The following is a 15,139-nucleotide window of genomic DNA, read 5'->3' as shown; positions in this document are numbered from 1 at the left end:
TTATATCTGATTCTAATCAGAAATATAGATAGATTTCACCCACAGAATTAAACACATAGATTCTCAAACATCAGTGATCCTACTTCAGTCAACGCTCTTGTGTTCATAAATATGATCAAGGAACATGCTTTACTTTAACAAATGGCCAAATAAAAGAAATACAACATTCTAAACATTTGCCAGTTCAAATTTCAGCTGCATCATGCTGCCTATGCATATGTATTTTAGTTAAATGTGAATAAAAGTCTTAAAATATTATCTGCTAACATGGAAACCCATTGTCAAACCTGAAGTGTACCGAACCACACATTTCATCATACGTAAATAATGAGATCACTTAAAATTTTTTTTTTAAGGAAACACTTTTACAACTGAAATTTTGTCAGTGGGTTTTTACATTCTATCTACAGAGACTAGATAACTTTGTGAGCAACAATTTTATAAGATTTTTAAATTCTCTGTGCAATAGTATCCTATTCGTAACACCATGATAAAATAGACTGTTAGGTTTGGATCCAAGATTTCTTCTTGTCCAGTGTTTGTCAAACTTCTTTAGTTAAATAATGGATGGGAATTACTTTATATTTCGTGTTAAATTTTCCTTAAAGAAGTGAAAACTCTGAGATAAAAACAGACAAATGGAGAGCTACTCAAATTTAAGATGAAGCAGGGGGCCAATATGGCCTGCTTTAGGGCTCCAGGTATGAAAACTGATCGACTTCAACCTCACCATGTGAATAAAAAAGTTGTTCTTTAGGCAATTAATTTTTTTTTTTATTTCACAAGTTTGGAGGCTCTTGCTGCCTTGTATTTGCTACAAATACACAGCTCTTTACCAAAATTTTAAGAATGTGGCATCATCGCTTTCCTATTATCAGGCTACAGTAGGTTCACCCAACTATTTAAATTTGGTCCCAAGCATTAGATAGATACTAAGTATATGCTTGTCCAATGCTGATTTTGAAATGACCACATAATATATTTGCCACAATAGCTTATTTTTCTTTACTTCAACCATCTAATAAGACAGCTCTACTCAGAAAAGGTAGAGTAATATAAAAAGAAATCTCATCCTGTAGGATTTTATATGACATGAGTACTTTGCAATTCCAATCAGTTTCTTAGGGATAATGCAACAGTTTCTCATTACCAGGCAAAAGTAGCAGGCTGACAACAGGGAAGTATTGGCACAGAATGCATGATTCACACTGATATGAAAAGTGAAAATAAAGATTTCTGGAAAGGGATGACATACCCACTGGAACCATATCCTGGTACTGTGGCCTACTGACTGTATTGAATGTACTTGATGGCCTGGGAAGAACTGGTGGTCCTGTATGTCGAGAATCTTCTCCTACCTGCAAATAGAAGGATCCTTTATGTTCTGCACCAAGACCCAGACTGGCTTAAATCAGCACACCAAGCCTAGTTGTTCAAAATACTTGACAATGAGCATTAAGTACCAACTGATCAGAACAGAAGGCAGCTGAGGAGCTGACATGGGGCTCTCAAAAGCTCTGCTTTAGTGGTTGAACTGAACCCCCACGGGTTGGGGCACCCATGTCCTTGACAGAGGTCCAGGCAGTGACTATGTACCAGGTGGTAACAGAGGTAGTTCCAGATGGGAACAATTATCGGGGCTGTAGAAGCTAACCAGCAGACCTGTTTGTCAGGACTAACCTCTGTTTTGACAGAACAAAACTCTGCAACAATACATCAGAGAGAGAACTTGGGAAGTATCAATGCCAGGTTACCCCTTCTTTCAGCCAAGGCAGGTCAGGGGAATCCCTGCTCAGTGGAGGCTAAAGAGCAGCTGGCTTCGTGTGGGGTTCTGAGTTGGTGTGTTTTCTCCTTAGAAGCAATTTTACATGCCTGTTAGAGCACCCCGTACAACAGCTCTTTCTGGTTTGAACCTCCCACACCAGGGAACTAATCACAGCAGATGTGAAAGAGCTAAATAAGGTTGCCCCAATCTGAATTATTTATTGTACCTATTCTAGATTTAGAAACTCATACAAATGAGTAGATCAACAAAAATGCCCATTAATAGTCCAATCAGTATACGCTAACATTGCTTTAGCTTGTGTTTTAGCAAACCCCCTGCAGTATTACAGAAGTCTATTCAGACAACAGTAGAAAGGAAGTATCAGAGAGTAAGAGAGAAATAGGCAAAATAACATACTGGATTTATAAACTGTGGCTTTAAAAACAGAGCTTCTACTCCCACCCATCCAAACCTTCACCACCATTTTATCACCTTGTTATCTGTTAGGTGTTTGGTGAGGGTTTTTCTAAAGGCCCTAAAACTAAAAACACGGTTCCCATTCTACACTGCTTGCCTATCCTTCAAGAATGCTCCCACTCATTCTTCACGGTGTAGTTCAAACAGCCTCTCCTTGATGAAGCCTTCCCCTCTGATCAAGCTGACACTAAATGCTCCGTTCTCTGAGCTCCCACAGCACTTGGTACACATTTTTTAAGCAGCTGCCATTATGAATGTCATATACATTTTCATACATAGTTGTATTCATTTGTATTATGGTTAGTTTTATCTATTTTCTCCTTAATAAAAACAAGGAATGTATGCTATTTGTATCCTTCACACCAACCACTATGTTTCTACACTACAGGTGTTTGGTAAGAATTATCTTGTTGGATGGCAGATACAATTAAAATTTCTACTACCTGTTAATATTTGCTAAATGAGTATAAGAGAGTGGGTGGAAAGACTTCTGTGTATGACGAGAAGTTTCTCACTCTGCTTCTCTTGAATTATCGGCTTTGAAGAGTAAAGTCAGCCACTCTCAAGAGGAGACTCGATCATTAACCAACCTTGTTTGTCAGTCACAGAACTTATTTCAATATGCGAACATATACTTGCCCTCCTGTCAATATGTGGTCACGCATCATTATTTTCCAGAACAGCCAACTGTCTTCCCTTCAACACCCCACTTCTCCAAACCAGACTGTCAGATAGTGGGCAAGGCCAGATAAATGTGTGTAGCACTGCAGAATGTGCAGGCTTCCCACAGCTGTGCCAGAAAGCCCATTCCTGTCAATGGTCTGACAAGCCTGGGGCTCACTGCTGAGTTTGTATGAGGTTATCTCTGTTCCATTATTCAGTCTCCATCAGCAGGAAGAGCTATCTTCATTTAAATTTGAAGGTGTACCTTAGGATTCCTCTACCACAACAGGCTACTACTAGACCATGAAAATAACTCAAGTTCTGAGGCAGAGGAATCGAAAGAAAAAGGAAGGTATCTGCTGCTAATCTTATGCATGTAGTCCTGACCAGGCCCAGCAGCCAGCTCCATACTGTGAAGTCAAGATAAGGCAAGTGGCTAAAGTACACTGGCCTTGTGATAAAGTCAGGCAGGGCCCTAATTATGGTATGTATCACACACTAGGTCCAAAGGTGAGAGAACTCTTCTGCTTTTCAGATGAATGCTGTTAGCATCATCCAGTTCACCCCTAATGGTTTCCATGGCAGCAAAGTAAAGATTTATTAGTTACTCATAAAACATAAATATTTTTGTGCATACTTCATCCTGCAATAGATTTATATATCACTTTTATATGCACTTCTCAAGTATACTCTTCTATGTCCGCACTTAGAATCAGCAAACACACAAGTATGTAAATCATGAGGGGAAATTCCAAGAATAGAATTCTGATGAATCAAATCCAGTTATTTATCGCATTCATAATTTTTCTTATAAGAGAGGCTACAAAGATATTCGACCTACAACATAACACTGAAAATATAATATGCACGCAGACATGGAAAAGAATCTTAATTCTTTTTGCCTGGGCAAATTTTTAGAAATAATGTATACCAAGCGATGATACACATTCAAAGAATAACCAGGATTAAAGAGGAAAAAAAAGTTGACCTAAAACATTCCTTTTATTTAAGCTGCTAAAGTAAAAGGAAAACAGGAAGTGATTATTTCATTTTTTTCTTTTTTTTGGGTAAGCTATTTGAGAGCCCCCACGTGGTTACCACAGGTCACTGCAAGCCAGCAAGGTAGAGCTTGGTAGAGCTTTCAGTAATTTTTAATTCTGCCTATTTTCTCTGGGCTCTTAGAGTAGTACATGAATCAACTCTCATTTATAGGGTGATTTTACAGAATATTAGTGAGGACACCACAACCTCAGAGCATTGGCTGAAGATTTTAATGCAATCCAGCAACCCTCGCGCAGAAAACCTCTCTGTATATAACTACAATTTAGCCCATTATAAGTTACATTTAGATCGTTTTGCAGTTCGTAAGCACAATGATTGCGTGTTCAGTTATGTGATGTCCGCCTCTCTCAAACCTTGTTTTGACCTCTGTCCATTTTACCGTTGGGTCATGAAAAAAACTTACATTTATTTTTCCTATGAAGCTACCTTCAGATATGCAAAAGGGTTTACCATGATCCTCTCCTGAACAGTTCATAACATTGAGAGTTTTCTCTCATCATCTCCCGACTGTAAAAAAACTCTCAATTCTTTCATCTTTCCCCATATACCTGTCTTTTAAAATTTGCAAATTAGGTTCTGTGTATTCCCAGAGAAGCCCTGTCAACATTCCAACATGTCTCAGTCTCCAAAGGCTAATCTCCAAATCAAACTGGAAAAACAAGACAATAATAAGAAGCCAGCCCACTGCCATAGCCACCACGTCCCTGTGGCTTCCACGAAGGCCCAGGCCCTTCCCGGGGGTGTGCGGGTGGGACTCACCTCGCCTGCGCTGTGGCTGCGTTGCCTGGTCAGGTGCTGCCGATGAACCAGCGCGCTCGTGGGTCTACTGCTCTGGAGTGGGAGCCGGGGGTCGATAAAAGTGGTGGTGCGGGAGTTGTGGTCGACAAAAAATGCCTAGGAAACAATCCCCTCGGTCAATAGTCAAATTCATGCCACACGCTTGCCTTAGCTGATCCATCATTTCACACACTCAGGAAAAGACTCACTTTTGTCTAATGACCTTAGCTCCATTTTCTCAATGTTAGTCTTTGGGGAGCATTATTCCTGATTTTAGGAAATACTCTGAGAGATAGTCTTCAAAAACGGGATCTTAGAGAGGAGTCATATGAAAGGACATTTGGGCTTCTCTTAACTGGGGCCCTTTAAGCTCTTAGGGCTGCTATTGATGGTTACTACGAAGTTCTTAGCACCTGAAACTTCAACATCACTGACGTCTTTCCTTCTCCTACACTGTCAGCCTCCAGCCTCCCCTCTTTCCCCAGAGTAGTGTCTCCTCCATTTGTCCCATCCCAGTCTGCTGACCATCCTATTATTTCAGGGCTTTCTCTTACACATATAAGTATTAATAGTCTTCAGTTGTTCCACATCTCTACAACCTTATTCATTTAACCAGTACCTCAGTATCAGAATATTCTCTCTAAACGCTTTGATTACATCACTGCTCCAATCCAAAGCTTCCACTGGCTACCCATTATCTAAGAAAAAACATTCTGACTCTTTGGCAGTTTTCCGAGATTTTAAAATCTCCTTCCCATTTGCTTTTTCCAGTTTAATCAGTGATCACACATTCCATACAAATTCTATCACCTACAATGACTTTGAGCAAGCCACTTAAGTTCTCTGAGCTGTGGATTTCTTATAAAAACATATCTCCCTCATTTATAATAAACATTTCTCCCCCTTACAATGTGAAAGGAGGAAGGAATCATGTCTATGGGTTTACTGGAGAATCCTTGATGACATCACAAAACACCATAAACCGTTTCCTTCACTGTTGCAGTAAGGGCTGCATATAATGTGGAAAACCCTTAAAATTCCTTTTCTTTGTTAAATTCTGAAGCTCAAAAAAAAAAAAAAATTCTGAAGCTCTACACTAGCTTAATTTATCGTTGTCATTAGGAGCCAAATGGTATAAGTCTTCAAAGTAAAATTTGCTCTAGGTAATAACGAAGCCCATTATCTTAAGGACAATTAGGAAATGTAAGTTTTCCATGATCAGATAAAGTTTATTAGGTCATCAAGATAAAAGGACTATTAGGAGAGCCGGGAGACATACTACCTTTAAGTCAAGTGTCAGGGCACATGATATAAGCCAAATAACCCAAGTAAAAAAGAACTGACTTCTCAAACTGATGGAGCTCGGTTCACTACTTTAAAGACTAGGTATGAAAACACCGAGGCAAATCCCAGGTTTAGATAAAAAATTTGTGTCAATTAAAAAAATCAGGGGATCCCTGGGTGGCTCAGCGGTTTCGCGCCTGCCTTTGGCCCAGGGCGCGATCCTGGAGTCCCGGGATCAAGTCCCGCATCGGGCTCCCGGCATGGAGCCTGCTTCTCCCTCTCCTCTGCCTGTGTCTCTGCCTCTCTCTCTCTCTCTGTGTCTATCATAAATAAATTAAAATAATAATAATAATAATAATAATAATAAAATTTTTTAAAAATCACCTTCCCATTAAGAAACAAAATATTTCTGTATATACATAATCAGCAAATAGGAAAAACAATTTGTAGGTAGCTCCCAAATAAGGAAAAAAAAAATTCTTTGTAAGGAAATAACCTCAAGCAGTAGATGGACTAGAAAACAAAGCAGGGAAATATCAGTCCCTTCTTTCAATATCTGATTTCCAGGTACAAAGACTGAATGAAGTGGAAGTCTTATAGGAGATGATGTCATCAGCCTCACGTCCCTGGGTAATGCTCCTTTTTTCCTAACATATCAGGTGGAATATTTGTCTTCTCTGATCTTGGAAAAACAAACAAACAAAAAAACCAAAAAAAGAACCCCATAAAAACCCTACCATCAATAAATTCTATTTGGCTTATTTGGCAGGTTCTCGTCCCAAATGTCACACTGGTCCCTGTTTGATTTGGGCTTCTAATACACTTGTACATCATTTCTGCCACTATACAAAATGTCATAAAATAGAAGTTAAACTATTTTTACAAATGGTCATTTCAAAATAATAGATATCATAATCAGCCACATATATTTATGAAATTAAGATTGTTTCTATTACTAAAACAATAATATAAACCATGTTTTTTAAGGGAAAAATAAAAAGAGTACTAAAATAGAATCGCCTATTTACTCTACCTAATTTCTTAGGAATGTTTTGAAAGGGATGGGTAGTCATTTAGAGGTAACAATGATGCACTTGTAATTATAAGGACAAATGGGTGTGTACATCTAGGTCAGCTGTGATTTACATGTAGTGTCATAGTATAATTTGATGTAAAGAAGCTTGTCTAAAACCAATTCTCTAAAGAATTACACAGTAAATGTCTCAAGGGCAAGGACTCTTTCTTACTCACTCTGTTATCCCCAATAGCTTTTGAGACTGAATCTGGGGAAAAGATGGGGGGAGCTTAGTAAATAATAAAATTCTAATTTGCTAATATCTTGACCAAAAGTACAGTGAGACAGCTCACAATGAACTAATTAATCAAGTCATAAAAGTCACATTCTTTTACATAAGCATAAAAATACTTAAAGATAGTAAAAAAGTAAATGAGATATGTGTGCGTATGTGTGTTTGTATGTGTATGTGTGCTAGGTGAAAAGCACGGAGAGCTAAAGATTATAAAAACCACAGATGCGATAGAAGTTTTTAAAACATCCCAATATAGATATGGGTAAACTACCAAGTTAAAACTTGAGAAGTAGGAGGCAAAGTACTAATTAAATGGTTGGGATCTAGAGAAAGACAAGGCTGGTTCTGAGCATTAGGTCCACCACTTACTAGTGACATAACCTTGGGCAAACTACTTAACTTTTTTAAACCACAATTTCTTTTCTGTGAAATGGCGATAATGACTCTGACATCAAAGAAAAGTCAAATGAGATGGTTCTTATAAATTTTTTAACACAGTGCCTGTGACCTCTTAAATGTTACTATTATTAGTACTAATAATAAGTTTTAACTTCTAAGACATTTTTCCCAGGATCATAATACTTCTTTCTACATTCCATATACAAGGCTCAAAAAACTAGAGAACTAGTGAAACTGGACTTCCTGAGCTCCTTATTAAGTATGTGTGGCCCATACTTAATATGTGTTAAATATTTTCATAAATAAAGGCAGGCTATTCAAGATGGTGACATAAAAAGTTATGGCCAATGAGATGTAAACATGATACTTCTGGAAAACCTCCTTACAAGGAAATATAATTGCCAGAGCTCCAGCAGCCATATGGAACCATAAAGATAGAAGATGACTGAGCAAAAAATGGAAGAGGCCGGGGCTCTCACAACTTGAGACATCACCTTAAGAGCCCCAGACTGCTTACTTCTGAACTCCTTTATGTGAATGAATTAAATCTTGCATATTAAACTTTGTATGGGTTTCTATCACAATACAGCTAGAACAAATCCTACCTGATACACTGAAGTCTATGCAATGCAGAGCAAACATGGCCTTTCTAAAATTCAAAACACAGAAGAACACATCACCACCAACAATCACCATTATAAATAAAGATTTTCAGTATTTGATAAATAATGATATCTCATTGTTGTTTGCCTTCGGTATAGTTGGGTAATAGTTCTCATTTAAGTGAGATGTTTAGTTGGGAATCTATAAAGCTGGGATTTGAACTTCTTTCTACTGACAGTAAAGCCCAATGAGTAGTACCTCTTTCCCCTCGGTGTCCTCTTCATATATCTTTTTGTTTCCATTCTTTCTGCTCCTTATCTTTTTCCTTTTCATGTTCCTACCACTCTCCTCATACCTTACATTGTACATGATTTTAGCGAGCACTGAAGTATTTATTAAATTAGGTTGGCAATAACAGCCCCTTACAGTGCTGGGCGTTAACACTGTTTCATTACTGAAAAGGCTGCTACCAATGTCAGATAGTAAACTGTACCTACTCTCCACAATTTGCATCACTGACCAGTTGGAGGCTTGGCTATAGCTGGGGAATAGGTGCTATTTGCATCCCACAAAGGGTTTATTTAGTTACAGAGTCAAATAGAATGTGCAGACTGTTTACACACACTTTTTATGTCTGCCAAGTACTTGAAGAGAAAGGTCTTGATTAAGGCCTCTATCAAAATCATATCACTAGAGCACTAAGAGAATGAAGCACAAAAAACAATTACTTGGCACACATTTTGCCTTTGCCCCACCCACTGTGTGACCATGGACGGGTTTCCTTGGTGCTTTGCTTTATCCATGTAAAGGGGACTATTTAAGTCACAGTTGAGTTGTGAAAAAATGTATTCTACTTTAAAATAGAGAAAAGCATAGAAAAAATTACTGTAAATTTTAGGTTTGCCATTTTTATTTGTGACACACAAACCAATTATGTCAGAAAAGTGGATCACTTTCCCACAGGATATCCTAAGTAGTTCAAGCCAGTAATGAAGTTGACCTAGTACTTTTTTTTTTTTTTTTTAATTTTGGGTCATTTTTTTATGTCACCATCTTGAATAGCCTGCCTTTATTTATGAAAATATTTAACACATATTCATAAATTCTGTGTGGATAAATAGCATGCTGAGAATGTAGACTACATGAAAAAAACAACTGTATCCCAAAATGGGTCTTTTTCAGATTAGCCAGAGCAAAGCAAATTTTGAACAACTTAGATTCCCTACTGTTAAGTTTTATTAAGTAAATTGACTCAAGCTTCACAGTGCTGGACCAACTAAGACTAACAACACAGTCAAAAACTGAAAGGAATGCAAATACACAAACTCAAATCTCATTTGAAGAACTTCTTCCCTTTCATTGCTTCAGGGCATGGTCGAGTCAGGAAATACGGGCTGGTTGGAGCCAAGTGGTATTTTAGTGAGGCCAAACAAAATACACTTCTCTCTTTACACAATTCTTTCTTTTTATTTTTTTAAGCGCCTATTATTTTAAGAAAAGAAAAAGCCATCAGTATTTGTGAAGAAATACCAACCCCAGGCTCAACAAATCTAAGTTACAGAAGTTTGAAATTGTTTCCAGTTAACATTCTGCTAAACCCGGAATTCACATTAAAAGATCATATAAACAAAAGAAAACAAGCACTTGTAACTATGCTACACAAAGAAGATCAGATCTTCTATCTTCTTCTATTAAGCTATCAAAAAAGCAGGCGGTCCAAGATGGTGGCACAGGAGGATCCTCAACTCACTTCCTCAACTCACTTCCTTCCACCGGCACAACAAATCTACAGCTACACACGAAACAGTTCCCTAGGAAAAGAACACGAGAACTAGCTGAACAGCCACTCCACAACAAAGGATAAAAGGGTCACATTGAGATGGGTAGGAGACGCAGAGAACTTGCCAAAAATTCCACCCCCAGTGGGGCCACCATTGGGAGGGGTCTCACAAAAAAGGAACTTCTCTGTAAGGGGCTTTGCCTATTATCAGGCACCCCAACCATTGGGACCTGCACTGGAGAGACAAGCTCTCAAAATATCTTGCTTGGAAAACCAACCAGACTTACATCCAGAGGAACCACAGGGCTGTAGGGAATAGAGATTCTGCTCTTAAAGGGCTTGTGTGCAGACTCACTTGCCTTGGGATCCAGCACAAAAATAGCAGTTTGGAAAGAGTGCCTAGGTCATATGTGAAGATTATTTCTTAATCTCAAAGCATATGCCAAAGGGCAAAAGCTTGTTGGGACTCTCTCCAGGAACTGAGGTACTCGTGGGTGTCATTTCTGCACTCTCACCTTATCTTGCTAAGGCCAACCCTCCAAACCCCACCCTGCCCTATTCCCTCACACTGCTACCACTACTAGCCAGAGGCAGCAGGTGAGTACCCTATCTGCTTCCCAGCTTTCCCCACAGCTCCCCAAAGCCAGTGGGTGTGGGCAGCCCACACAGGGAATAACCACTGAATTATCAGGATCTTGCAGCCAGGAGAGATTGGCTTTCTGGACCCCATGAGTTGTAACAAATGTAGAGGCAGCTTGACAGTCAAGAAATAAGGCAAGTTTAATATATAGATGGCCACCAGGCACATGAAAAGATATCCATCACTAACCCTCAGGGAAATACGCATCAGAATCATATTGTGATATTATTTCACACCAGTCAACATGGCTAATATAAAAAAAAAGACAAGAAATAAGTGTCAGTGAGGATGTGAAAAAAAGTGGAAGCCTTATGTACTGCTAGGGAATGTAAATTGGTATGGCCATTGTGGAAAACATATGAAGGCTCCCTCCAAAATTAAAAAAACAGAAGTACCATATGATCCAGCAGTTCCACTTCTGGGTATCTACCCAAAGAAAATGGAACACTAATTCAAAAAAAATATATGCATCCTCATGTTTATTGTACCATTATTTACAATAGCCAAATATGGAAACAATCTACATGTCCACAAGATGTGGTATATGTATATACAATGGAATATTCAGCCATAAGAAAAGAATGAAATCTTGCCATTTGTGGCAGCCTGAATGGACCTTGAGGGCATTATGCTTACTGAAATAAGTCAGAGAAAAAAAATACTGTATAATTTCACGTATATGTGGAATTAAAAAAAAGCAATAAAACAAAACTTATAGAAGAAGAAAATAGAATAGTGGTTGCTAATCTATTAGCAATCAAGAGATACAAACTTCTAGTTACAAAATATGTTATGGAATATAACGTATAGCATGATGCCTACAAACAATAATGTCGTATTGCAAATTTGAAAGTTGATAATAAATCTTAAAAGTTCTCCTCACAAATAAATGTAACTTTGTATGATGACAGATGGCAACTACACTCACTGTGATCATTTTGCAATGTAACAAATGTGAATCGTTATGGTATACCTGAAACTAACATAATGTATGTCAACTACATTTCCATTTAAAAGAAAAGGAAAGCGGGATCCCTGGGTGGCGCAGCGGTTTGGCGCCTGCCTTTGGCCCAGGGCGCGATCCTGGAGACCCGGGATCGAATCCCACATCGGGCTCCCGGTGCATGGAGCCTGCTTCTCCCTCTGACTGTGTCTCTGCCCCTCTCTCTCTCTGTGACTATCATAAATAAATAAAAATTTAAAAAAAAAAAAAAAAAAAAAAAAGAAAAGGAAAGCTATGGAGATAATAAAAGAACAATTTATAAATTAGAAGCACTGCATATTGAATCTGTTCTTACTTCTGACTTCTCAACTCTGCAAAGTCTTAAAAATGCTCAAAAAAAGAGTTAATTGTAATCTACTTTAATTTTTATAAAGATTGTATTTACTCAGTCTCTCCCTTCCAAAATACAAATCTCTTCTCAGCTCCTGGCTCCCTCCCCCTAGTGTCTCTGCAATTATTAAGAATAAATATAGTATTCTTTTCTCTATATTGATATCCCAAACAGAATTTTTAGTAATAGAAGAAATGAAAAGGCTGAATGATGCAGTTTATTATAAGTAAAAAATAATCAGGCTAATGTTTTCCATCACTTGGTTCACTTGGAGGGAATGATCCCAAACATTCCATGACATCTGTATGAGTCACAAAAAAAGTTAAAGCAGGTTATTTTGTTAAACTGCTATGATCAGAGACTTAGAGTTGCGAGGAGACGAAACAGGAATCCAATGGTGCTTGGGCTAGAGCTCTGGAAACAGATGGTCAGTTAGCAGATGTGGATAAGTACTATATTTGCAACACTTTAAATATAAAATGTTAGCAAAAGGATATTTTATGTGTTGGGAGTAGTGGTATTTTAGGTGTTGGAAATATAATAGGAGAGCCAGCGATATGCTGGGGATGGCTTGCACCAGTACATGAGAGCTGATTGTGAGATTTTAAGGGAATATGCTGGCAGCCTGAAATGGGCTATGGTGGGAGAATTTACCCCATGGAAAAAAGGCAAATGCTACAAATCAGCCCTCCTCCACACTTCCCCTGGAGAGCTGGTTTTTAAACATTGGCCATTAAACATTTAAACATCACTATAGAAGACTGAGGATGGTGTTATCCAAATCAGCCCATTTTAGATACAACAGAAAGTCACTGCCACGAAATTTTAAAATAGCATACTATATTTCATAAAGAAAATTCTGTACAGATCATGAAGATAGCCATTTCAAAATAAAAGGCAAAGGCCATCTCCATACTTGGATAAATTCCTTCAAGATTCCATGAGTCTAGAATCATACTCAGAAATACACTCACAAAATCAATCTCTGCTCTCTCCTCTCGTTCCAAAAGGTACACTGTCCCAGAACTATTCTTTCCCGTTGCCTTCTATGTGTATTTATGTGAGTTAGTACTTAGTATAACACCTTTTACCTCATTAAAAACTCAGCAAGAGATCATTTAAAATCCACGTTATTTACAAGTTTAGAACTTAATTCCATTTCCACCTAGATTGCTGTGTGACTTCAGGTTACTAAATCAGGTAACCACCACAAACAGGTACTGTTTTAAAACAAAGAGATGTGCCACAAAAATAACAAATGTAGTCATCAAACTAACAAAAAGCATGATTTTCAAAGTGTAGAGCTTATCCTAAGGTATTATAGGGATTCACTGGAGACTTCCAAATATTAAGTTGCATTTTACTCATTGAGATGAACTTGACCCAATAAATTGTGGCTGATGGCTTCCTGTGGGATACAACCGAAATCTGTGTCATCACTAGGTCAACTTCTGTAGCCACGTTGGCTATCCTGGTCTGGTAAAATGAGAATCCTTAAGTAGGCTCAAATTGTGGTAACTTTCACTGTACAAATATTTGTTTTCTTCTAAAAAATCTATCCTCATAACCATAACTGCTACTTGCCATGGTCATCTAAGTTGGGTATTTGGATCATTCTGCTAACTCAAACCTCCAATCTGATATCCAAAGTTACAAAGCTCTAGGGTTACCAAGTTGGATACAGAAATGGATGTCAATTTAGCTAGGGGGTATAGCATATGATTTATATAGGAAAAACACAAGAAACTATGGGAAAAGACATTGCCCTTTAAAATAAAAAGATGAGTAGCATTTTGCACTGTTATTTTAAAAATGATGTTTATGGGGCAGCCCAGGTGGCTCAGCGGTTTAGCACGGCCTTCAGCCCAGGGCCTGATCCTGGAAACCTGAGATCGAGTCCCATATCTGGCTCCCTGCATGGATCCTGCTTCTCTCTCTGCCTGTGTCTCTGCCTCTCTCTCTCTCTCTCTCTCATGAATAAATAAATAAAATCTTTTTAAAAAACGATATTTATGATATATTACTTTTAAAATTCCAAGTTTCTTAGTACTTCAATTTAGGCCCATGTAGAATGACTTGGGGAAAATAACGCTGCATGTCTGAGAGGACAAAACAAAGAGACGGGGGAAAAAGTTATTCCAAATTGAATATCTGGAATATTCTTTTCTAAAAATTAAACCAAATGATAAGCCCATTATATGAACTTAAGAAATAATAAGCTTTATAGTATTTTTCTAATTATTCATGCCATTTTACATCATTCTCCTGTTATCCTTAACCCTCTGCATTAGGGAGTCTACTGATAATACTCACTGACATGAGTCTGTGATGGTTTGTGTTACTTATTTATGTATGTATTTATTTTTAATTTTTTTTATCTGACAGAGAGGGAGAGCTCACGAATTCTTGCACAAGCAGGGGGAGCAGCAGAGGAGAAGGAGAAGCAGGCTCCTGCCTGAGCCAAGAGCCCATTGCAGGGTTATATCCCAAGACCCCAGGATCATGACCTGAGCTGAAGGCAGATACTTAACTGACTCAGCCACTCAGGCACCCCTGATGGTTCATTTTATATGTCAATTTTACTGGGCCACCAGATACCCAGACATTTGGCCAGACACTATGGGTGCGTCTGTGAGTGTGTTTCCAGATAAGGTTAACATTTGAATCAGTAGATAAAGTTAAGCAGACTGCTCTCCCGAATGTGGGCAGGCGTCACCCAATCAACTGAAGAGCTCTACAGAACAAAAAGGCTGAGAAGATGTAAATCCGTCTGCCTAACTGAATTGGGATATTGGTGTTTTCTGGCTTCCAGACTCAAACTGAAACATAGGCTCTTCTTGGGTCTTGAGCCTGCCAGGTTTTAGATTAGAATTTACGCCATTAGCTTTCGTGTGTAACACACACACATACACACACAGAAAACACAGCTTATATAGAGTCTCTTAAAATTTGCCCATCACTTCTTCATAGGAATCAAACATACCTACCTGGTGTATTTCTGTCTCCATGACTTTACTTTGGGTGTTTTTCCTCCTCATCCCCTAT

General features: G+C 38.3%; 1 protein-coding gene and 1 non-coding gene across 4 annotated transcripts in view; one reads left to right on the top strand and one right to left on the bottom strand.

Moving 5' to 3' along the window:
- The window catches only part of HECW2 (HECT, C2 and WW domain containing E3 ubiquitin protein ligase 2), a 361,268-nt gene that overhangs the window by 73,419 nt on the left and 272,710 nt on the right, over window positions 1-15,139 (bottom strand). For all 3 annotated transcript variants that reach the window (XM_077885298.1, XM_077885297.1, XM_077885296.1), the window contains exons 15-16: window positions 4,727-4,861; window positions 1,256-1,358 (exon numbers count right to left, since the gene is read on the bottom strand). In XM_077885298.1, coding sequence (XP_077741424.1) covers window positions 1,256-1,358; window positions 4,727-4,861 — 238 coding nt within the window. The remainder of the gene's footprint in view (window positions 1-1,255; window positions 1,359-4,726; window positions 4,862-15,139) is intronic.
- Window positions 4,255-4,355, top strand: LOC144306318 (small nucleolar RNA U13). The gene has a single exon (XR_013373385.1). It is a non-coding gene; the product is annotated as a small nucleolar RNA U13 (small nucleolar RNA).

This window comes from Canis aureus, chromosome 36 (assembly GCF_053574225.1).
Source record: "Canis aureus isolate CA01 chromosome 36, VMU_Caureus_v.1.0, whole genome shotgun sequence".
NCBI lineage: Eukaryota > Metazoa > Chordata > Mammalia > Carnivora > Canidae > Canis > Canis aureus.
Note: the sequence above shows the minus strand (reverse complement) of the source record. Positions and strands in the feature narration are given on the sequence as shown.